This window comes from Puma concolor, chromosome C1, assembly GCF_028749965.1.
Source record: "Puma concolor isolate L17-30 chromosome C1, mPumCon1.1.hap2, whole genome shotgun sequence".
Taxonomy (NCBI): domain Eukaryota; kingdom Metazoa; phylum Chordata; class Mammalia; order Carnivora; family Felidae; genus Puma; species Puma concolor.
The window spans coordinates 109,195,095-109,219,795 of record NC_141674.1 but is presented as its reverse complement, the minus strand read 5'-3'; the positions used below and the strand labels follow the sequence as shown (position 1 = coordinate 109,219,795).

The 24,701-nt window shown below is 41.0% G+C and overlaps 1 protein-coding gene across 3 annotated transcripts in view; it reads right to left on the bottom strand.

Moving 5' to 3' along the window:
- The window catches only part of PLEKHB2 (pleckstrin homology domain containing B2), a 44,522-nt gene that overhangs the window by 17,049 nt on the left and 2,772 nt on the right, over positions 1 to 24,701 (bottom strand). For 2 of the 3 annotated variants that reach the window (XM_086718291.1, XM_086718290.1), the window contains exons 2-6: positions 15,102 to 15,146; positions 9,755 to 9,907; positions 8,121 to 8,223; positions 1,801 to 1,840; positions 224 to 313 (exon numbers count right to left, since the gene is read on the bottom strand). In XM_086718291.1, coding sequence (XP_086574417.1) covers positions 224 to 313; positions 1,801 to 1,840; positions 8,121 to 8,223; positions 9,755 to 9,907; positions 15,102 to 15,138 — 423 coding nt within the window. In that variant the 5' untranslated portion in view covers positions 15,139 to 15,146. Of the gene's footprint in view, positions 1 to 223; positions 314 to 1,800; positions 1,841 to 8,120; positions 8,224 to 9,754; positions 9,908 to 14,558; positions 14,636 to 15,101; positions 15,147 to 24,701 lie in introns of all 3 variants that reach the window. The other variant, XM_086718292.1, reaches the window with a different exon arrangement.

The window sequence follows — 24,701 nt, the reverse complement described above, 5'->3', positions numbered from 1 at the left end:
TTTATTTTATGAAAGCAAACAATGACAATAATCTGTTTTTTAAAAAGTTTAAAGAAAAGGGTTGAGTGCATTTTTAATTTCTCTGATACTGGTTCAAGGGGTTTTTTTGTTTTGTTTCTTAAAAAGGAGAGTAGCACAGTTGGGAGGGGTGGGGAGGAGAGTAGCACAGAGACCCCAACCTCCCTAAAACTTGGATTCCAAAACACCAAGATTTGCTCCCTACCTCAGGGGTTGGTGCAGCATAGGCTGTGTAAGGAGGAGGGGAAGAAGCCACAGCTGTCTCATCATACAGGACTTCTGAGCCAACATAAGCCTATGAGAGGAGAGAGAATGAAAAACAGCTTTCTGTCACAAAGCAACCATATACAGGCTCTCATGATTCTGTACGTATACATATCCTTTCTATTCAGCAAAATTTTAAAAATCAGAACAGCAAATACAACAGGTCTCTGAAAAGCAGTGAACAACAAGAGTATCTCCCCACAACCCCCTCTAATCCTGCACTCTCCTGTCCTCTGAATTCGGGAGGAGGCTGTCCTCCTCAGCCATCTGCAGAAGGCACGAATGGAGCTCTCACTGCCTAAGGAGGCCAGAGTCTACCATTATCCAGGCCTTTTCAAAGATGTGGCACCACTCTCAACAACCCTTCTGTTAAATATAAATCCTACAATCTGAAAACACAGCAGTCAGGGATTGTCCTACACACACAGCCTGCTTCTTGCACTAAAAAAAAAATTCCTTCATTAAATTACTTCCTAGTGGAAAAAGAAAAATCTATGTACTCTTTTAAAAAAAATTCCAGGAGCACCTGGGTGGCTCAGTCAGTTAAGCATCTGACACTTGATTTCAGCTCAGGCCATGATCTCATGGTTCTCGTGGGTTTGAGCCCCATGTCTGGCTCCACGCTGATGGTGCACAGAGCCTGCCTGGGATTCTCTCTTCCTCTCTCTCTGCCCCTCCCTGTGAGCACGTGTGCTCTCTCTCTCTCTCTCTCTCTCTCAAAATAAAAAAATAAACTTAAAAAAATAATAATAAATCCATGCAAAGAATCATCTTGGGATCTTAGCCCCAACAGTATGGATCATTAACACTAATTTCAGCCAAGATTTTTGTGAAAGAAAAGCTAACTGGAGTTGCAGAGTAGGCTAACAGGAAGAACTGTCTTGGGCTAACAGAGTAGGAAACAATGACATTTGGATATTAAGTCTTTTTTACTTTTCCTACCTGTACAAATTATTTTATAAGCTTCATCTACCTTTTTCTTTTCCTACCTTTATAGGGAAAAATAAAATCCTATCTGAAGAATAAAAATGTTTCCTGCAGAGGAAGTTGCCTTGATTCTCGGACACAAAAATGGCATTAGACCCCTACAAATGGGGTTTACTGTCTCAGTGACTTCCTAAGGTCAGAAGCAGAACTAGAATCAAGCACAAGTCCCCAAAATGCTTGTTTCACAAGGCTGGGGTGCCATGAATGGACTCTGGTCCTTTTTGAGCCTTCTCTGTAAACTACAGCAGAATTCAAAGTGCTGCAAAACTTTCTGAGATACAGACACTTCTGGAAGATAATATTAGGACCAGTGTTGCCTGTATTGGCAGGGATCCTCCTGCCTTAAAAGGTTTGGCAAAATCTAGCTTACTCTCATATCAGTAAAAGGTGCCCTGCCCAGCTATGAGTGCTCAGCCATGGCTGGACGGTCAAGGAACCCATCCCCATTTCCCTTTCTTAATCCCCTATCATCCCATTTGTTACAGCAAGGCAAGGCAAAAACGTTACAGGTGATTGCCCTTAGCAACTTACTGTGTTTGTCCTGGAATCCTGCAGTGTAAATTTCCAGGCCCTGGAGAAAAGAAAAAGGGATGCTTATTTAAGGCAATCCAACATCTACCTCAAGGATTCTCAAACCTGTGTCGGCATGAAAATTTCTGGAAAAGTTTGTTTCAAGAACAGGCCTTCTGTCCTTACCCCAAGACCCACTCAATCAAATCATCTGAGATCTGCACAATACACAATATGTGAAACAATATGTATCTGTGGCGCATACACTATGTAGTATTTAAAGCATACTCTATCGGGGCGCCTGGGTGGCGCAGTCGGTTAAGCGTCCGACTTCAGCCAGGTCACGATCTCGCAGTCCGTGAGTTCGAGCCCCGCGTCGGGCTCTGGGCTGATGGCTCAGAGCCTGGAGCCTGTTTCCGATTCTGTGTCTCCCTCTCTCTCTGCCCCTCCCCCGTTCATGCTCTGTCTCTCTCTGTCCCAAAAATAAATAAACGTTTAAAAAAAAAATAAAATAAAAAAAAAAATAAATAAAGCATACTCTATCACTATACAGTTTTTGCTTTACTCTTTAGTAAGTATTAAAAAATGCACCATGTTTAACTCTACTGCAACTTGCTTTGTCAGTTCATGTCACACACACAGATCTACCGCGTTTTAATTTACTGACTTATTGATTGATTCTGGGATTTTATTATTTAAATTAATTTTCAAATTGGTTTCCATACAACACCCAGTGCTCATCCCAACAGATGCCCTCCTCAATGCCCATCACCCACTTTCCCCTCTCCCCCATCCCCCATCAACCCTCAGTTTGTTCTCAGTGTTTAAGAATCTCTTATGGTTTGCTTCCCTCCCTCTCTGTTTTTTCCCCGTCCCCTCCCCCATGGTCTTCTGCTAAGTTTCTGAAGATCCACATGAGTGAAAACATATGGTATCTGTCTTTCTCTGCCTGACTTATTTCACTTAGCATAATACCAACTGCATTTTTTTAATGGCTACATAATGTTCCATGATAAGAGATTCAGATTGTCAGCAATTTTTTTGTGATTGAAAACAGTCCTTGTACTTTTTTGCCAACTTGAGAAATTGACATATTACATGTAAGTTTACAGTATGCAATGTAATGATTTGATGCAAAATGATGACAATATGATTCATACCTTCATCCCCTCACATAATTACTTATTATTTCTGATCATAACACTTAAAACCTAGTCCCTTAACTTGTTCAAGCATGTAACAAGTATTTGCTAATTATAATCACAATACTACATAACTAGGTGCCCAGAACTTAGTCATCATATAGCTGGAAGTTTGTATACTTTGACCAACATCTCCCCATTTCCCCCAACCACCATTCATTCTACTATCTTTTTCTAGGAACTTGGCTTTTTTAGATTCTACAAGTGAGACATATAGTAATTGTCTTTCTCTGTTTTACTTATTTCATTTAGCACAATGCCCTCAAGGTCCATCCATATTGTTGCAAAACACAGGATTTCCTTCTTTTTTCCTTAATTGAATAATATTCAATATATGTGGTGTGTGTGTGTGTGTGTGTGTGTGTGTGTGTGTGTGTGTGTATCACATTTTCCTTATCTATCATCCATCAACAACTGCTTAGGCTGTTTCATATCTTGGATACTATAAATAATGCTGCAGTGAACATGTGGATGCAGAAATCTCTTCAAGATAAGGATTTCATTTCCTTCAAGACATATATCCAGAAGGGAATTGCTACATCATATGATGGTTGTACTTTCATTTTTTTTGAGGAACGTCCATAATGTACCCATAGTGGCTTATACCAATTTACATTCCTGCCAACAGTGCACAGGGCTCCCTTATCTCTACATCCTCACAACATTTACCTTTTTGTCTTTTGACAACAGCCATTCTAAGAGATGTGAGGTAATCTCATTATGATTTTGTTTTGCCTTTCCTGTTGATTACTGAGGTTGAGCATCTTTCCCCATACCTATAGCCATTTGTACATCTTTAGAAAAGTATCTACTCAAGTCCTTTGCCCATTTTTAAAAATTGTAGTGTTTTGCTATGAAGTTATACAAATTCTTATATATTCTGAATACTAAACCCTTATCGTGTGGATGGTTTACAAATAATTTCTCCCATTCCATATGATGCCTTTTCATTTTACCGATGGGTTTCTTTTGCTGTGCAGAAGCTTTACAGTTTGGGGTGTATGGGTGGCTCAGTCAGTTAAGTGTCTGACTCTTGAGTTCAGCTCAGGTCATGATCTCACGGTTCAAGGGATCAAGCCCCAAGTCACGCTCTGTGCTGACAGTGTGGAGCCTGCTTGGGATTCTCTCTCTCCCTCTCTCTCTCTCTCAAAATAAATAAACTTAAAAAAAAATTTTTTTTAACTAAATATTTTTTTTAAAGTTTTACTGTTTGATGTAATCCCATGTGTTTCCTTTTCCTTTGCTGCTTGCACTTTTGGTGTCATATTCAAAAATTCACTGCCAAAACCAATGTTAAAGAGCTTTTTCCTGATACTGGACCATTTTCTTACACCATACACAAAAATAAAATGGATTCAGGACCTAAATGTGAGACCTGAAACCATAAAAATTCTAGAGCAGAACACAGGCAGTAATTTCTCTGACACTGGCCATGGCAATTTCTTTCTTGATAGGACTCCTAAGGCAAGGGAAACAAAAGCAAAAATTAACTATTAGGACTCCATCAAAACAAAAAGCTTCCCCACAGTAAAGGAAGCAACCAACAAAACTACCTACTGAATGGGAGAAGATATTTGCAAATGGTATATATCCAATGCAAGATTAGTATACAAAATATATAAAAAACTTACCAAACTCAACACCCCCCCAAAAATAATCCAATTAAAAAATGGGCAGAAGAGGGGCGCCTGGGTGGCTCAATCAGTTAAGCATCTGACTTCAGTTCAGGTCATGATCCCATGGTTCATGGATTTGAGCCCCGCATCGAACTCTGTGCTGAGAGAGTCTGGAGCCTGCTTCGGATTCTGTGTTTCGTTCTCTCTCTTGCCCCTCCCCTGCTCGCGCGCTGTCTCTGTCTCTCAAAAATGAATAAATGTTAAAAAAAAAAAAAAAAAAAAAAGTTTTTTTAAATGGGCAGAAGATGTGAACAGACATTTCTCCAAAGACATCCAGATGGCCAACAGACACATGAAAAGATGCTCAACATCCCTCATCATCAGGGAAATGCAAATCAAAACTTTAACGAGATAGCACATCACACCTGTCAGAATGGCTAAAAACAACACAAGAAACAGTAAGTGTTGGCAAAGATGTGAAGAAGGAACCCTTGTGCACTGTAGGTAGGAACGCAAACTAGTGTAGCCACTGTGGAAAACAATATGGAGATTCCTCAAAAATTCATAATGGAGGAGTGCCTGGGTGGCTCAGTTGATTGAGTATTCAACTCTCAATTTTCAGCTGAGGTCATGATCTCATGGTTTGTTGAGTTTGAGCCTCACATTGGGCTCTCTGCTGTCAGCACAGAGCCTGCTTCTGATCCTCTGTCCCACTCTCTGCCCCTCCCAACTCACACTCTCTCTCCTTCTCTCAAAAATAATTTTTTAAAATTCTTTTTTTTTTTTTTTAATTTTTTTTTTCAACGTTTATTTATTTTTGGGACAGAGAGAGACAGAGCATAAACGGGGGAGGGGCAGAGAGAGAGGGAGACACAGAATCAGAAACAGGCTCCAGGCTCTGAGCCATCAGCCCAGAGCCCGACGCGGGGCTCGAACTCACGGACCGCGAGATCTTGACCTGGCTGAAGTCGGACGCTTAACCGACTGCGCCACCCAGGCGCCCCTAAAATTCTTTTTAAAAAAAGGAAAAAAATTCAAATGGAACCACTGTATAATTCCATAATCGCACTACTGAGTAATTTGCCCAAAGAATATGAAAAGATACATGCACCCCTATGTTTATTGCAGCATTTAGTGACCAAACAACAGCCCAGGTGTCTAGCAATAGATGGATAAAGAACATGTGGTGTATATATGTGTATGTGTATATATAAACATATATACATATATGGATCTAGAGAGTATAATGCTAAGTGAAATAAGCCAGTCAGAGAAAGACAAACATCATATTATTTCACTCATCTGTGGAATCTGAGAAACAAAAGGCAGAGATTGGACTGATTCAGTGGCAAGCTAAGGAATGCCAAGAATTACCAGCCACAACCCAAACTAGGAGGAGGCAGGAAGGGTTCCACTGAAAGGTCTCAGAGGGAACATAGCTCTGCTGACATATTGAGCTCAGACTCTTAGCTTCCAAAACTCTGAGGGAATACATTTGTTGTTTTAAGGCACCCAGTTTGTGGCCCACAGCAAACTAACATTCTCCCATTCTTTACTCTATTAGCATTCTCATTTTATTTCAAGTTTGTTTCTTGTTAATAGACAAGTTATACTCTGTATTTTTTACCCAATCTCAGATCTTACTTTTTTTAAGGGAAATTTAACCAATTCACATTTATTGAGGTCATAAACATCACTGGTTTAACTACTGCTAATTCCAGATATTTTTTCCACTACTTAAAAGAACATTCCATTTGACACCTTAGTGTACAGTAGAGCACAGCTCCACAGCAGCTCTGGAGACAAAGGTTCAAATCCTCAGTCTATTCTACTAGCTCTAAACTCTTGGGAAGTGTGGTAAGCAGAATGATGTCCACCTCCTAATCCCCAAAACCTGTGAATGTTACTTCACAGGGGAAAGGGACTCTACAGATAGAATTCAAATTAAGGACCTTGAGATAGGGAGATTACCCTGGATTATCTATGTTGGCCCAAACTATTCATTAAGTCCTTAAAAGCATATAACCTTCCCCAGCTGCAAAGAACCAAAGAGATGACCACAAGAGAAGGGCTCAGCCCAGAAGCCAAGAAACCAGGAAGCCTCTAGAAGCTGGAAAAGGCAAGGAAACAGACTGTCCCCTAGAGCCTCTAGAAGGGATCATGGCCCAACCAACAATGGTTGGACTCTTGACCTCCAGAAATGTAATCATAAATTTGTACTGTTTGAAGCCACTAACCTCAGGATGATTTATTATAGGAGCATTAAAAAAGTGATATAGGAAATTAACCTAAGCCTGTTTCTGTTTTGTTTTGTTTTTTTTAAGTTTATTTCCTTATTTTGAAAAGAGCACAGACATGTAAGTGGAGGAGGGGCAAAGAGAAAGGGAAAGGGAGAATCCCAGGCAGGCTCCACACCGTCAGTGCAGAGCCCAATGTGGGCTTGAACTTATGAACCATGAGACCATGGCCTGAGCCAAAGTCAAATGCTTAACTGACTGAGCCACATAGGCACCCCAAACCTAAATTTCTTGTAACAAGAACAGCATCTACCTTGTAAGATATGGTGAGCATTAAATACCATATATAAAGCAGTTAGCACAGTGCGTAGGGCCAAGTGAGTGTTCAAAATGCATGTTTAAATTGTTAGATACTAATAATATATAGACCCGATTTATAAAAAAAAGTAGCAAACTGGCTGGACATGCAGTCCTTTCTCCATCAGTCTATTGGAAAGCAGTATCTCTTCCAGAAAGTATCACCGAAGATTCACTGATAAAAGAAGAGTGTAAAAAAGTAGCTACGGATGGGATTTAAAATAAACTCTAGAGTTTAGCATGGAATAAATGTTTATATTGAAGAGGAACATGTATGTGAAATGCAGAGCAGGCACTCTGACAAACTTCTCTGGATTATATGAAAATACCACTTACATATGAATGCTTTAATATAAATGAAAATCACAATAATCTGTTAGTGAACTCTCACAATGTCCAGAATTTACTCATGGGAGTGATACAGAGTGGCCAGAAAGAAAAAAAACTCTTCCACCCCACCCCCCAAATTTCATTTAATCAGTGTTGGCTCCATATCCCTTCTTCAGAGAAGGCAGATGGAATAAGAACCATCAAAGGAAGGGAAAGACTTCATAATACAGATGTCCGTGCTTTTTAAAAAGACATTTACATAAAAAGAACAAGCTCTAAGAATCCATTCAACTACGCCCATTACCCAATGTGCATCTAGAGAAGAAAAAAGAGCACGTGCAGAATGACTACATGCTAATACCTCCTGTCATTCCCACTATAACGGGGATCTCGCCCGGACAGCTTGCCCAGACACAGAAACTAGGACCAGAGTTATTAGAGATGGAACAAGGCCCTGTTACATTTCTTTCACACATCCTCTCAGTCACTTATTCTGATGCCTGAAAGAAAACTCCATTCTCATGCTTCTCCCTTCCTGATAACTGGAAATAAAACAGGACACTTTTTAAATTATACACATAAAAAAAACCCAAACTTACAAACAATCATCTGTGCTTTCTGCACAAAGACTGATAGTTTTCCCATCTCGGCAAACAATCTGCAGCATACAGTCTTTTGACTTCCCATCTGGAGGCTGAATATCTATGAAACATAAGTAGAATAAAGAAATATTTACATAGTTTTTTTTCAAGATTTATTCTTACCTAACAGCTCCGATAAGCAAAAGACCAGTACTTCAGAACATTCCAATTACAAAACATCTTTGTCCTGCTCCACAGAACCAAGCACATAAATCACAACTCTGTTCCAATTAAACTTAGGTTCCTTCTAAAAGGCAATTCACATATGGAGACGTACAGAAGAGCCCAGATATTACAAGAATAAACCCCACACAATGAAAAGTGTTACAAAGCATCAGGTAACAGAATACTTACTGCTTTTATTCACAGGAAACACTAAACTGGATCACTGCTTTAAAAGTGAAAATCATATTTTTAAAGTATCTGTGTACCAAGAAATAAGGTCTATGATATTTGAGCTTGGTTTAGGTAGATTTCAACAGCTGGCCCATGGACACTGGTGTTTCAAGACCTAACATGTAGGAGTAAGATGTTACAATACCAATACTTACTATAGGCACATATGCCACTTGTGACTCTTTAATTCAAAACCTATTATGTAAGAGCAGGAGGTTTCAAACATCAATGTTTACTAAAACAGATTCTTTATTCCAAACAGAAACAGAGCTAAAAAACAGGGAAGTCTATAAATGCCATTAATTAGAAATAGAGGGGTGCCGGGGCGCCTGGGTGGCGCAGTCGGTTAAGCGTCCGACTTCAGCCAGGTCACGATCTCACCGTCCGTGAGTTCGAGCCCCGCGTCGGGCTCTGGGCTGATGGCTCAGAGCCTGGAGCCTGTTTCCGATTCTGTGTCTCCCTCTCTCTCTGCCCCTCCCCCGTTCATGCTCTGTCTCTCTCTGTCCCAAAAATAAATAAACGTTGAAAAAAAAATTAAAAAAAAAAAAAAAAAAAAAAGAAATAGAGGGGTGCCTGGGTGGCTCAGTCAGTTAAGTGTCCAACTCTTGATTTCAGCTCTGGTCATAATCTCATGGTTCGTGAGTTCAAGCCCCACATCAGGCTTTGTGCTGGTAGTGTGGAGCCTGCTTGGGATTCTCTCTTTCCCTCTCTCTCTCTGTCCCTTCTCCACTCATGTTGTCGCTCTAAAAATTAAAAATCTAAGTCTATACTTATTAAAAATCTGTTCCTTTAAAATGAATATAAGGGATAACTCCAAAAACCAAAGTATCATGGATTTTTAAGTAACTGACTGATGTTGTCATCAGTAAGATGCCCGTTCCGAGTCACAAAACCTATACTGCCTATGTTGGTTCCATTCTTCCTGGGGATCCCAGAACTCTGTTTCCCCACCTTCTCCATAGGACAACAAGGAATGTGAACTGCTGGGTTTAATTCAGATGAGAAAATTCAATCTGCCCCAATCATATGATTCATGATTCAAGTATCTAGGTGTCCACCGTGGTTACCTCCCAAATGAAACCCTTCTTTGGTCTGCTAATGAAAGCAAAATGAGTAAGAAAGAGGATTCAATTCCCACCAAGAATGCGGAAAGGTAGAGGACAGAAGCCGACCACAACAGACTCACTTTCACTTACCCCGACACTCGTGCCCCATGCGGATGTTGATGCAGTCCACCGGCATGTGGACCTTATCCTCAACACTCTGCCGAGTTTGGTCATCATAATAGATCAGGTGACCATCTGACCACAGGTCAAACCAATTCTTCTTCCAACGCTTCAAAATAGTACCTGAAAAAAATGAGAGAGATATGCTTTACGCTAAAACAGTAAGGACTTTATCCTCTAACCCACAGGTAACAGAAACAGGAAACTTTCCTCTGGCCCCTTAAGTATACCTGCATACAAATGCCCAGAGCACTACATCAAAATAGAGATGAAAGCAGATTGCTTGGACTTCAAGCTGTATTACAAAGCTGTAGTCCTCAAGACAGCATGGTACCAGCACAAGAACAGACACTCAGATCAATGGAAAAGAACAGAGAACCCAGAAACGGACCCACAAGCACATGGCCAACTAATCTTTGACAAAGCAGGAAAGAATATCCAATGGAATAAAGACAGTCTCTTCAGCAAGTGGTGCTGGGAAAACTGGACAGCGACATGCAGAAGAATGAGCCTGGACAACTTTCTTACACCATACACAAAAATAAACTCAAAATGGATGAAAGACCTAAACATAAGACAGGAAGCCATCAAAATCCTCGAGGAGAAAGCAGGCAAAAACCTCTTTGATCTTGGCCACAGCAACTTCTTACTCAACACATCTCCAGAGGCGAGGGAAACAAAAGCAAAAATGAACTATCGGGACCTAATCAAAATAAAAAGCTTCTGCACAGCTAAGGAAACAATAGCAAAACTAAAAGGCAACGGACGGAATGGAAGAAGATGTTTGCAAATGACATATCAGATAAAGGGTTAGTATCCAAAATCTATAAAGAACTTATCAAAACTCAACACCCAAAAATCAATCCAATGAAGAAATGGGCAAAAGACATGAATAGACACCTCTCCAAAGAAGACATCCAGATGGCCAACCGACACATGAAAAAATGTTCAACATCACTCATCATCAGGGAAATACAAATCAAACCACAATGAGATACTACTTCACACCAGTCAGAATAGCTAACATTAACAACTCAGGCAACAACAGATGTTGGCAAGGATGCAGAGAAAGAGGATCTCTTTTGCAATGCTGGTGGGAATGCAAACTGATGCAGCCACTCTGAAAAACAGTACAGAGGTTCCTCAAAAAAGTTAAAAATAGAACTACCCTACAACCCAGCAATTGCACTACTAGGTATTTATCCAAAGGATACAGGTGTGCTGTTTCGAAGGGGCACATGCACCCCAATGTTTATAGCAGCACTATCAACAATAGCTGAAGCATGGAAAGAGCCCAAATGTCCATCGACGGATGAAGGGATAAAGATGTGGCGTATATATATATACAATGGAGTATTCCTTGGCAATCAAAAAGAATGAAATCTTGCCATTTGCAACTACGTGGATGGAACTATAGGGTATTATGCTAAGCGAAATTAGTCAGAGAAAGACAAATATATATGACTTCACTCATATGAGGACTTTAAGATACAAAACAGATAAATATAAGGAAAGAGAAGCAAAAATAATATAAAAATAGGGAGGGGGACAAAACATAAGAGACTCTTAAATATGAAGAATAAACAGAGGGTTACTGGAGGGGTTGTGGGAGGGGGGATGAGCTAAATGGGTAAGGGGCATTAAGGAATCTACTTCTGAAACCACTGCTGCACTATATGCTAACTTGGATGTAAATTAAAAAAAGAAAAGAGAAGAGAAGAGAAGAGAAAGAAAAGAAAAGAAAAAGAAAGCAGACTCCAATGGCACAAACACCCGTGCTGTACCAAGGCTACATGCAGCTCACGCTAAAGATACTAAGAATGCTGCTAAATTAATAGGCCCAAATTTTCAAAAAAAAGTTCAATAAAACCTTGATTTTGTTAACAAGCACTGGTGAGGATGCAGAGAAAAAAGAACCCTTGTACACGGTGGGAATGTATATTGGTACAGTCACTACAGAAAACGGTATTGAAGTTCCCCAAAAAATTAAAAATAAAAAGACAATATAGTCCAATAATTCTACTGGGTATTTACACAAACAAAACAAAAACACTCACTCAAAAAGATACATGCACCTCTATGTTTACTACAGCATTACTTACAATAGCCAAGACAGGGAAGCAACGTTAAGTTGCGAAGTGTCCATGGACAAACATGAAAAGGAAGATGTAATGTTTATATACAAAGAAATATTACAGTTATAAAAAAAGGAGACTGTGCCACTTGCAATGACATGAATGGACCTAGAAGGTATTATGTTAAATGAAATAAATCAGATTGATAAAGACAAATACCATATGATTCCACTCACATGTGGAATCTAAAAAAAATATATGAAATGAGTCAGTCACTGGAATAAAAGGCACAGCATAAGGAGTAAAGTCAATGACACTGTAATAGTGATGTATGGGGACAGATGGTAGCTACACTTGTGGGGAGCACAGCATATATATATATATATATATAATAGAGTTATATACCTGAAACTAATTGTGTCAACTGTTTTTAAAAACATTTTTTAAATAGAAAATGAACATCTAATATTTTATCTTCTCAAAACTTTCCCAGTACTATTTAACTTTGCTAGACTGTTCAGAAAACATGGCACTGTGAAGTCTCTATATACAGATAACAATAGTACCTTCCACTTTAGGGAAAATACGTTTTTCTTTTTCTTCAAGGGCTTTCACATCTATTCTTCTCTAACATTCACCTTCCCTTAAAGCCCATGGGTCTGGGAGGGTGGCTCAGACACTGGAGGCACCCACAACCAGGACACTGACCCCCATCCTGTGTGCATCCCTACTACTACCTCACATGTCCCTTTCAGTTTAAGGAATTCATCCTGTCATTTGTAGGGCTAGGCACTCAACTTCATAAAACTCAAATATCTCTGTCAGCGAGAAGGGAAAACTAAAAGGCCAAGTCACTCCTACCCTTTCCTCATACCCAGACACTAAGTACTATATCCTTTGTTCCCATAGATCCCACTCTGTTGTTGGCGGCCATCATGCACAAATCCCATTCTGTGTACCTCTCCTTATGCTCCTGTGGCTGCTACCAGTGTTAACCAAATAGGCAACACATCAGCCTTCCAAACTTTTTACCACTATCAGGTACCCTCCTTGCTGAGAGGGGCATCCACAGCACTGGCCCAAACTGATAAATAAGTGACATTAGCATCCATGTGATTGGCAGCCCCTGAGCTATACAGAAACTACCCAAGAGAGCCACCAAAACAGAGACAGGTGGAATCACTGGATTAGAGAGTTCTACCCAAATATTTCACCTGCCACCGAAGCCCTGACTGCAGATTCCCAAATTAAGCGTCCTCCAGAGCCCAGAGGTCCTAAGGGTCTATATGGCAATGGCAAGAAAAGGAGCCTGGGAGACCTCTTTGCAAACATGTAATTATCTGTGTACCTCTGCTACCCAGTGAATATAATGCATTTCACCTCATTTTATTTTATTGTGATTGATAGTTCTCCTTTTTCAAAGAAGGAAAATCAACCCACACATTGGCTGGCAGATGGGGAAATGGAGTAAATCTTCTGAATATACGGATTTGAGATTGTCATGGACCAGGACACTGGAAAAGTCTATACAACTTATTTAAAAGACATCTATTTTGTGTACGTCATCATGCTAGGCACTGATGGGTGGGGAGAGGGAGCAAAAAGCAATTGTCAAAATGGTCACTGTTCACTTACGCTGACAGGGAGACTGCCCTCAGTCAAGGGCGCAGTAAAGCCTAAGGAGAAAACCAGAGGACATCCAAAGGGCCAGGAAAGGAAGGCACATATATCCTCAAGGTCTGAGCAAGGCTCTCTTCATACCCTGACAATTTAGGGAAGGATAGGATCACAAAATCCAAGACAAGAAAACTTACACAAAGCCTGGGGCTAGGCTCCAATACGCCAGGACTTTCTTTTTAAAGCCAACATTGTAATGGCTCTCTCTATTCTTAGAATACAGAACTGTCACAGACCTTGAAGGACACCTGGTTCAGCTCCAGGTCTGGGAATGTAGAACTAGTGACAGGACAAATAAGCTGAAAGCTTCTCTCCTGGTAGAAAGTGTGTCAATGTTGAAATGACACAGTCCTGCGTCTGAATACAGGTTTGCTACCCTGTGTTACCAAGTTACCAATTATCACTGAAATTCAATTTCTTCTACTAGAAGAGCTGTTGTGATTACATAATATATGTAAAATCTTTATAACAGGGTCACAAACAAGCTTCACAAATAATAGCTTTTATAAACCATCTAAGGTATGCAGTCCATTCTTCACAGTTAGTCTCCATTTTAGCTAAGTTCTAAAAGTATCCCCCATACAGAAATTTGTATCTCAACAATAAAGAGTGTAAACTACAGCTCAGGTTTTTTCTTGAGTCATAAATGATGTCACTTTTCCCTTAACTCTGCTGTTTCTAGAAGAACAGCAGAATAATCTGTTTACTCCTTCTTCAATGAGCAGTCAGTTCTCCCTGCTCCAGAACACACCATGAATTCTACTTCTAGTGGCAGTCTCAGAGATGGACAGTATATGAAAGATCATCACACACACAGATAAGTCTAAGAATGTGAATTCAACTCCATAAAGAATTGAGTCTATTCTGCAGAGTCCTTTTGGAGATCCAAAAGACCTTCTTAAATAAACTCATTCCCTCAGGTCTAATCTTCATCCCTATAATTAAAGTCTCCAGTACTTCAGAACCTTAGTCACTGTTCAATCCCCAGACAAGACAGGTATTTCCCGCAAAAAGAGCAGTACCTCCATGCTAATATATCAGAGCTCAGCTTGGTTACATTCAAGCAGGGCCTCAGGTCAGCCATGAATAATACAGCATGCTAGTGAGAAAAAGAGAAAAACCAGCAGGGATTACCACCATTCTCTGGTTTCTGTCAAGGCAGCAACCAAGAAAGAACTCTGTGTGAACAGAAACACAGCTCACAGAGCTGTAAAATTTCCAAGAGAAAATCCAGAGCAACAATATTAATAAGACTTTGCTATTTGTTTTTTTTGTTTGTTTGTTTTTGAGAGAGAGAGAGAGAGAGAGAATGCAAGCGGTCAGAGAGAGAGGGGGAGAACAGAATCTGAAGCAGGCTCCAGGCTGAACTGTCAGCACAGAGACCGACACAGAGCTTGAACTCACAAACCACAAGATCATGATCTGAGCTGAAGTCAGATGCTTAACAACTGAGCCACCCAGTCCCCCTATTTGTTTTTAAGTGTGATCTGTTTCAGCAACAGAAATAAATATGTACCCTAAGGCAACATTAAACCCAGACCAAGGTGCTCATGTCCTGTACTTACTCTGTCGCAGCAACCAGCCACTCTTCACAAACGCCATCTTTCCACCTATAAAAAAAGCCAGGTTCAAAGTTACACCCAGAAAAGAGAATGGCCCACATGAGCCGTTTTTCACTTACAACACTTCTGACACCAAACGTGTGGGGTCTTTCCAACATTAATAACCAATTCTCCCTATCTCAGGACACCAACTGGATGTCTACTGATTCAACCCAATTCCGACCTGGAGTTAGCATCCGACCCCACAGATTCCGGGCTCAGTTCCACAAGAGTGCTCCCACTTTAGACACAAGTCCTGAGTCTCCAGTATTTCTGACCTACTAACTGGGAGTTCCCACAACCTCTCCTCAAATTTGATAATCTGCCAGAATTGCTCACAGAACTCAGGAAAAAGCATTTTATTTACCATTGCCTGTTTATCATAAAGGATATAACTCAAGAAGAACAAGATGGAAGAGTGAGGGCAAAGTGCCTTCTCTAGGCACACCACCCCCTCAGCACCTCTATGCGATCATCAACCCAGAAGCTCTTGGAACCCCGGCATTTAGGGGTTTTAAGGGAGGTTCCATTAGGTAGGCATGATTGATTACATCACTGGCCACTGGTGACTGAACTTAATAGCCAGGCTCTCCCCATCCCTGCAGGTCCAGGGATGGGGCTGAAAGTTCTAAGCGCTTTTTTTTTTTTTTAAGTTTATTTTTTTTTTTTTAATTTTTTTTTTTTTCACCGTTTATTTTTGGGACAGAGAGAGACAGAGCATGAACGGGGGAGGGGCAGAGAGAGAGGGAGACACAGAATCGGAAACAGGCTCCAGGCTCCGAGCCATCAGCCCAGAGCCTGACGCGGGGCTCGAACTCACGGACCGCGAGATCGTGACCTGGCTGAAGTCGGACGCTTAACCGACTGCGCCACCCAGGCGCCCCTAAAGTTTATTTATTTATTTTGAGAGAGAGACAGAGAGCGTGTAAGCAGGGGAAGGGCAGAGAGAGAGAGACGAAGAGAATCCCCAGTGGGCTCTGTGCTGACACTGCAGGGGCTTGAACTCATGAACCGTGAGATCACAGCCTCAGCAGAAATCAAGAGTTGGATGCTTAACTGAGTCCCCCAGGCGCCCCTGAATGTTCTAAGCTTGTAATCACAAGAGTGACCCTCAGCAACCAGCCCCATTTTGAAGTTATCTGGGGACCCACCAAGAGTCACCCCATTAGCATAAACTTATGTATGGCTGAAAGGGACTTATTATGAATCACAAGACACTCCTAGCACCTCTATCTCAGGAAATTTCAAGGTTTTTTTTTTTTTTTTTAAGTTTATTTTTGGAAGAGAGAGAGCATGCACAAGTGGGGAAGGGGCAGAGAAAAAGAGAGAGGGAAACACAGAATCCAAAACAGGCTCCAGGATCTGAGCTGTCAGTGCAGAGCCTGATGCAGAGCTCAAACCCATGACCTGAGCCGAAGTCAAACACTTAACCAACTGAGCCACCCAGGATCCCGGAGAAATTACAAGGTTTTAGAAGTTCACACATTTCTTATTACATCACAAAATCACAGCCATCTCTCCATTCTCATCCCTTTCTGTGTCAGCTGAGGAAGGGACCAAAGCCATTTTACCTAACTGGCCACTTGGCATTTACCTAATACCTCCTCAGTGGGGTCAATATAAACCCTCCCCCCACCTTCCACTCTAGGGTTTGGCCTCAACACTCTTACCCACCTTACGAAATCTAATGCCACTCAAGAAACATAAAGCAGCCCCAGGAACACTAAGACTCTGTCAAGGACCTGTAGCGTCTCCTAACATGCCCAGTGTCCTGGGGCTCTGGGGTCTGCTGCCTTAGCTTTATATTTGGTGTGCCCAGTTGACTTCACACAGCCCAGTCAGATGTGAACTGGTGTCAACAGGCAGAGTGGCCCGGTCAAAGCAGAACACCAGAAGTCAAGAAAAGGTGCGATAAATTTAACTCCATAAAAATAAAAATCTGAGTGACAAAATAAAAAGTCAAAAAAATAAAAGATTAAAAGAAAACACTTACAGGGTGCCTGGGTGGCTCAGTCGGTTAAGTGTCTGACTTTGGCTCAGGTCATGATCTCAAGGTTCATGAGTTCAAGCCCCAAACTGGACTCTCTGCTGTCAGCTCTCTGCCCCTCCCAGCCCCCCATCTCTGTCTCCTTCCCTCCCTCCCTCTCTCTCAAAAACAAATAAACTTTAAAAAAAGGAAAAAAAAAACATTTACAATTATATGGCAGCAACAAGCTAATTTCCTGCATGTACAAAACTCACATATAACAAATGATTATCATCAGGCAGTTCACAAAAAAAAACATAAATGAGCAATAAATTTGTAAGACATTCAATTTATCTCTCAATTCAAGAGACAAAATTCAAAACACAAATTAACAATATTACCTATCAGATGGGCACAAATGAAAAACACTATTATATCCAGAAAGGAGTATGTATGATGGCAGGAACAAAAAACGTTGCAAACTTTTGGGAGGAAACTTTGACAACATCTATCAAAATTTTAAATGTTCATAAACTCTGACCCAGCGATTTCACCATTACTAGGATTATACCTCATTGATACATGTGCAGAGGCTCACCAACATATCTGTGTATTTGTGGTAATATCACTTATACTGGAAAGAACTAGCTCCAATCAAAGTGCCCCACATCAGAAGACCACTCAAAGGATACCCACCCTCCACACATATGACAGATCATTTCGCAGATGTTTAAAAGGGGGTAGAACAGTATGTGCTGATACCTGCGTAATTGTTTTGTGGAAGGAATCAAAGAAACTGCTAAGGATGTGTATCTGAAGAGAGGAGAGAGGCAATGCTGGGTATGTATCAGAAAAGTGACTATTCAGTCCTATTACACCTTTTTTGTGATATTTCAAGCCCCCAATGCAGGGCTTGAACTAACTAATGAGATCAAGAGTGGGACGTTCAATCAACTGAATCACCCAGCAACTTCTATCCTTTTTTTTTAATCAACAGATTTTAGAGGCGCCTGGCTGGCTCAGTTGGTAGAGCGTGCAACTCTTGATCTCACGTCGTGAGTTTGAGCCTCATGTTGGGCATGAAGATTACTTAAAATTTTTTTTTAATTAAAAAATAGATTTTTTTTGGAGGCTGAAATTATGGGCCACTTTGGTTCTCTACTTTAGCATTTTTAGGTATTCTCTTTAAGGGTTAGTTAGCAAAACAGAGCAAAAGCCCAAGTAGGCACCTGAAAAGAACAAATTAGTCTCCCCACCTTTAATTTTTCCCACATCTAAGTACGGCTAAATTCTCCCCTCTCCAAACCTTTGCAAAAAGAGCTCCACAAGCTTGGTTCATCCTATACTCCAGCATCTCCAAAATCTCATACTCTAAAGGTTCTTAATGTCCTTGCAATTTCTGCCAACTCATGCTATCTGTCCTCACCAAGAAAGGAAGTTTTCCATCTTTCCCCATTTTTCTCCCACATATTTAGATGCTCAAACAGTCCCAGGTGAATGAGAATCAGAAAGGCAATGTCTCCCCCTTTCCCCCAGTGGATATGCAGGTGCACTGGCAGGGAAACCCACCCTAATCCAAAGCTCTCTGTTAGGCAAAATGAATGTTTCTTTATTATTTAAACTGGGTTGAACTGGTTTCCTAAAACTTGGAGCCTAAAACATCCTAAAACAATCATTTAGTTCCAAACGGACACCACCGTATTTTCATCCAACACATATCCTTTGAGTGCTAATATGTTCCCAGCCTGTGGTAGGCACTAAGAACACAGCAGGGACCAAGCCAAAGTACCCGTTTTTACGTACTTATACTTTAGTAAAAGCAACAGGTCAAACTTATAAATTAAACAGATGGGTGATGCAATGTTATAGACAGCATTACATCTCGAACAGCTGTGTTATTACCCCAGAACATCAAACCACATTCATTCATGCCAAATCCTAGGTAATTATAGTAAAGTGTCTACCATCGTAACATGAATTCTCGGTCTGTATTTCATGTGAAAAAGAAAATATCTGGGAATAGGCCAAAAATTACTAGCAGGTATTGGGAGCTACCAAGTCACAATACGATTATTATAAAACTTGGCTACAGGGGCGCCTGGGTGGCTCAGTTGGTTAAGCGTCCGACTTCGGCTCAGGTCATGATCTCACAGTCTGTGAGTTCGAGCCCCGCGTCGGGCTCTGTGCTGACAGCTCAGAGCCTGGAGCCCATTTCAGATTCTGTGTCTCCCTCTCTCTCTGCCCCTCCCCTGTTCATACTCTGTCTCTCTCTGTCTCAAAAATAAATAAACGTTAAAAAAAAAAATTAAAAAAAAAACTTGGCTGCAAAGTTGTCCTACAATTTTGCTGGTACTTCAACAGCTGGTGGTTGTGTAAAAATGTGGAGCAATAGAAAGATGTTTCCTGAACTTTTCTGGTAACTTTTTTGTATTCTCAAATGATTCTTGATATCATTTTGACTCTATTTGCTGTCATTCATAATAGTCAAAATGGCAGACCGGTGTTAACACTGGTAAGAACACCTTCATTGGGGCACCTGATTGGCTCAGTCAGTCAGGCACCTGACGCAGATTTCAGCTCAGGTCGTGATCATAAGGTTCATGGGATCAAGCCCCGAATCGGGCTCTGCACTGACATTGCGGAGCCTGCTTGGGATTCTCTCCCTCTCTGAAATCCCCTACTTGCGTGCCTGCTGTCTCTCCCTTTCTCTCTCTCTCAAAATAAATAAACATTAAAACAAAAAAACAAAAAAAACCTTCATTTACTCAAAGGTCTTTTAAGAAACTGAGTCCAACAATTTTACATACCTGTAAAACCATTAACAACGCTAGCACCCCTGAAAATAGAGTGTCAAAAAGGAAGTTCCAAATAAAACCTTAAAAACCTTGAGATTTCCTATTATCTACCAACTGCATGGGTCAACATCTGAGTTACTCATGTTCTCTTTGGTACTGCCTTGGCGTAAGCCTGGGTTTTACTTTTCAGGTATCTGGCACTCAAGGTATGTCAACAATAGGAATCTGATCAGCTGACTTGGGAAATCAATTTCAGACCATCTGAATAAAAATTCAAAAAGAAAAAAAACAACTTCTACATCAAGGGGACATCGTAAACATACCTTTGGTGTGCTTATGTAAAATAATTCAAAACCATTAGAGAAAGAGAAAACTATTATAACAAGGTCTAAAGAAACTTAAACTGGAATTATCAACAGAAACTCGTGACTTTTTGAAAGGGTAATTCTGTGGACTCAAGTAGCTTCTTATCTGGTATCATCCTGTCTATCTTTAGTCATTATGTGGGACAATCTCACATGCACCCCATGTCCAGATTTTTATCTCTGATACTGGTCTTCTCAAAAAGGAGTCAGTGCTCCTTGAAAATCAGCTGGTTACAATTTAGGGACAGGAAACCGCAAGTTGTGCCTACTGTCAAAAAGCAAAGACACGTGGCACCTGGGTGGCTCAGTCAGTCATGATTTCAGCTCAGGCCATGATCCCAGAATTGTGGGATCAAGCCCGGCATCAGGCTCTGCGCTGAGCATGGAGCCTGCTTAAGATTCATATCCTCCCTCTCTCTCTCTCTCTCTCCCTCCCTCCCTCCCTCCCTCCCTCTCTCTCTCTCTCTCCCTCCCTCTCTCTCTCCCCCGCCCCTGACCCTCTCGCCTGCTCATGCACACTGTCTGTACAAATAAAAATGTAAATTAAACTTTAAAAAATTAAAGACGCTTTCAGGAAGGAATGTCTTTAGAAAGGATTAAAAAAAACCAACCAGCTGAAGGAAGAGCATCTAATAATGCCAAATCGAAAACAATAATTATAGTTCATTAGAACCAACTGAGGATGAAAGGCATCCTAAGAATAAAATGATGACTAAAACCAAATACACTGCTATAGAATGTGTTAGAGAAAGCACACAACTTCCGATGTGAGTTTGGATTTCACCCAACTGGGGGCCCAGGGGAGGGGGGTGTTAAAAGAAAGTTTAAACGCTCTGACTTGTATAATACCTTCTCCTCACTTGATAATTCAAATGGTTATTATGGTAATAATAAGGGGTATGTGTTGTGTTTACCAAGATGCCACAATTTCTTTTTTAAGACAAAAAGCCTAGACTTCTGAGTTAAGGGCTCAAGTGTATAAAACTTAGCAGTAGAGAAGACTGTAGGAATAGACTTCAAACCAGCCTAAAACTTAAACCACTGGAGAGCAGGACTTTTAGGAAACAAACCTGGAATTCACACCCGCAGGAACACAGAGTCCAGTTACTTGTACTTGCTGGGCAGGCACTCACAAGCCAGTCTCCAGAAAAGTCAAAAAGAAGAAAATATTAAAGCCCCATGATAATGAAAGCCTCCTCAAGCACCCTGTGGGATCTTCACTCTAGTCAGGCAGTATCATCCACACAGCACATCTTAGGGGGACTGAGGCAAGGGCATATTGCCATCTAGCAGACACAGCAAGGTGGGCACTCAACTGAAGGCAGGAAAATAAGTTCTTTACCTTCACTGAAGAGATGTGTGTCCTTTGTGACTACTAGCCTCTTCTGTCAGGCACCAGTTATCACCAGCACCATATGCAGCATATTGCCTCATCAGCCTTAGTCTCAGCCTCCAGCAGCAAGAGCAATCTTGCCTCTGGCTCCCAACCCACAAGCAACATGTATGTAACACAATACAGACCCTCCACACTATGCCCTATAAAGAAGATAAACCAAGGGCAACAAGTTCTTTTTTTTTTTAAAATTTTTTTTTTTCAACATTTATTTATTTTTGCGACAGAGAGAGGCAGAGCATGAACGGGGGAGGGGCAGAGAGAGAGGGAGACACAGAATCGGAAACAGGCTCCAGGCTCTGAGCCATCAGCCCAGAGCCCGACGCGGGGCTCGAACTCCCGGACCGCGAGATCGTGACCTGGCTGAAGTCGGACGCTCAACCGACTGCGCCACCCAGGCGCCCCGGGCAACAAGTTCTTAAATAAGCCGTTGCCAGTACCTGGCTCCTTAAATGACCCACTTCACCTAAGCTGGACTGCAGCTGTATCTGTCTAGAATCCATACCCTGCCAAGCTCCTGAACCCTGACCAGAACAGAGGAGACACTGTCACTCAGTCCTGCCTTCAGCCTTACAGAGCACTCACATGTCACTGCCTAAAAGAGGTATCCTACTATTCATTGGCCTAGGCCAATTCCTGATCCTACTAGCCTGCCCTGCTTTGAGGTTACCTAGAAACAGTGCTGGGGCGGGGGAGGCAGACTTCAAACATCCATTTTTTTAATTTTTCTTTCTGTGTTAAACAAAAATATTACAGTTATGTAAAATCCGTATTTTTATCACTAAACACTGTAATTCACAGGAGAGTTATTTTCAAAGAGAGAAGACACACAGTGATATTAAAATGAGAATCCAAGACAAAAGATATACCAATAATGTCAAGATTACCCATGCTAATGACTGCTTTGCTATTTTCAACATTAAAGATGGATTATTAGGAGCATAAACAGCTAACTCTGCTCCCTCCTGAAATGCAACTAAAATGAGTTAAGGGGAAAACAAAGCATAAATCACAGAGAGACCAGCAGCAGAGACAAAAACAGATGACCCATGTTCAAATCCTGACTCACTCACTTATAGATAACTTTGGGCAAGTTATTTAACTTTTCCAAGGCTTAGTTTCTTAGCCCATATAATGAGAACACCAACACCTACTTGATAGATATTTGGAAAATTGGGTGAAAAAACATGTAAATATTTGGCATAGTGCCTGACATTTACTAAAATTCAAGAATTGGTAGCTGCTCACGCAGCAATTACTATTATCACTATTACTTCCTCACTAGCACATGAATAAAATTTGCCCAAAACATTCCAGAAGACAGAAACACATTAGGTGGCTTCTCAAATGGCTTAGAAGACTTAATAAATTAAGATGCTCTTGAAGGTCAAAATTTGAACATATATACACTAGAAGTAAAAACAAAAATCTTGTAGACAAACAAAAAACTTACCTGAATACAGAACCAAATCCATCTTTAAAGGAACAGGAATATTTTTTTGCCTTACTTTGCTGAAGTCCACATCACTTCATAACTTATTTCAACGTTTCACTATTTATATCCTGGAGCAAGATCTACTGCATAAACTAAAACTCATCAGATAAAAGTCCTGCTGTTGGGTCTCAACAGAATAAAACACCAGCAAACTAGCTGCAAAATACCCACATTACACACATGCCAGAAAACCTATAGGAAGTTTTAAACATAAACCATATTCAACAATTCATATTTTTTTTAAGTTTATTTATTTTTGAGAAAGAGAGAAAAAGCAAGCATGAGCAGGGGAAAGGTGGGGTCAGGAATTCCCACACAGGCTCTATGCTGTCAGCCAGCAGCCCGAGGCAGGGCTTGAGCTCATAAACCATGAGATCATGACCTCAGCCAAAATCAAGAGTTGGACACCTAACCAACGGAGCCACGCAGGTGCCCTTCAACAATTCAAATTATTTTATTATTTTTTTTTTTTTTAATTTTTTTTTTTCAACGTTTATTTATTTTTGGGACAGAGAGAGACAGAGCATGAACGGGGGAGGGGCAGAGAGAGAGGGAGACACAGAATCGGAAACAGGCTCCAGGCTCTGAGCCATCAGCCCAGAGCCCGACGCGGGGCTCGAACTCACGGACCGCGAGATCGTGACCTGGCTGAAGTCGGACGCTTAACCGACTGCGCCACCCAGGCGCCCCTCAAATTATTTTAAATGTGAACTGAAATCATTTTAAAAGCACTGAATCCAAAAGAGATTAATTTAAGAGGTAGAAAGAACATTGCCTTTGGAATCTGTCAGTTCTGAGCTCTGCCTTTTACTAACTGGTATGACTTTGAGCACAATACTAAACCTCCCAAGCTTCACTTTTCTTCTTACCTGTACAACAGGGCACTACTAGTTATCTCATAGGGGGTTAGTGTGAGAATTAAATGAGATAATATGCCCAAAGAGCCCTGTAGGTACTCCAAAACTGAGAACTGCTATAATTACGTTACTATTTTAAGAAATGCAATTTAGAGTTGCGTGTCTACAACTGACTCATTCACAATATCCTGGTTCCTCTAGTTAGCCCTCTCTGTACCTTAACTGTAAAAGTTCCTACCTTTTCAAAGGGAGGAAAACTCTGTTCTTCAAAAATAATAGTGTAGGGGAAGGGCCTGGGTGGCTCAGTCAGTAGAGTGTCCAACTTCGGCTCAGGTCATGATCTTGCAGTTCATGGGTCTGAGCCTGCTTAGGATTCCCTATCTCCCTCTCTCTACCCTCCCCAGCTAGAACTCTTGTCTTTCTCTCTCTCTCTCTCTCAAAAAAAAATAAACCTTAAAAAAAAATGATAATGTTAGGGGCACCTGGAAGGATAAGGTGGAGCGTGCCACTCTTGATCTCAGGGTGGTAAATTCGAGCCCCATGCTGGGTGTAGAGACAACTTAAAACCTTAAAAAAAAAAAAAAAAAGTTTTTTTAATGTATATTTACTTATTTTGAGAAAAACAGAGCATGAGCAGGGTAGCGGCAGAGAGACATAATCCCAAGCAGGCTCCATGCTGTTAGCACAGAGCCC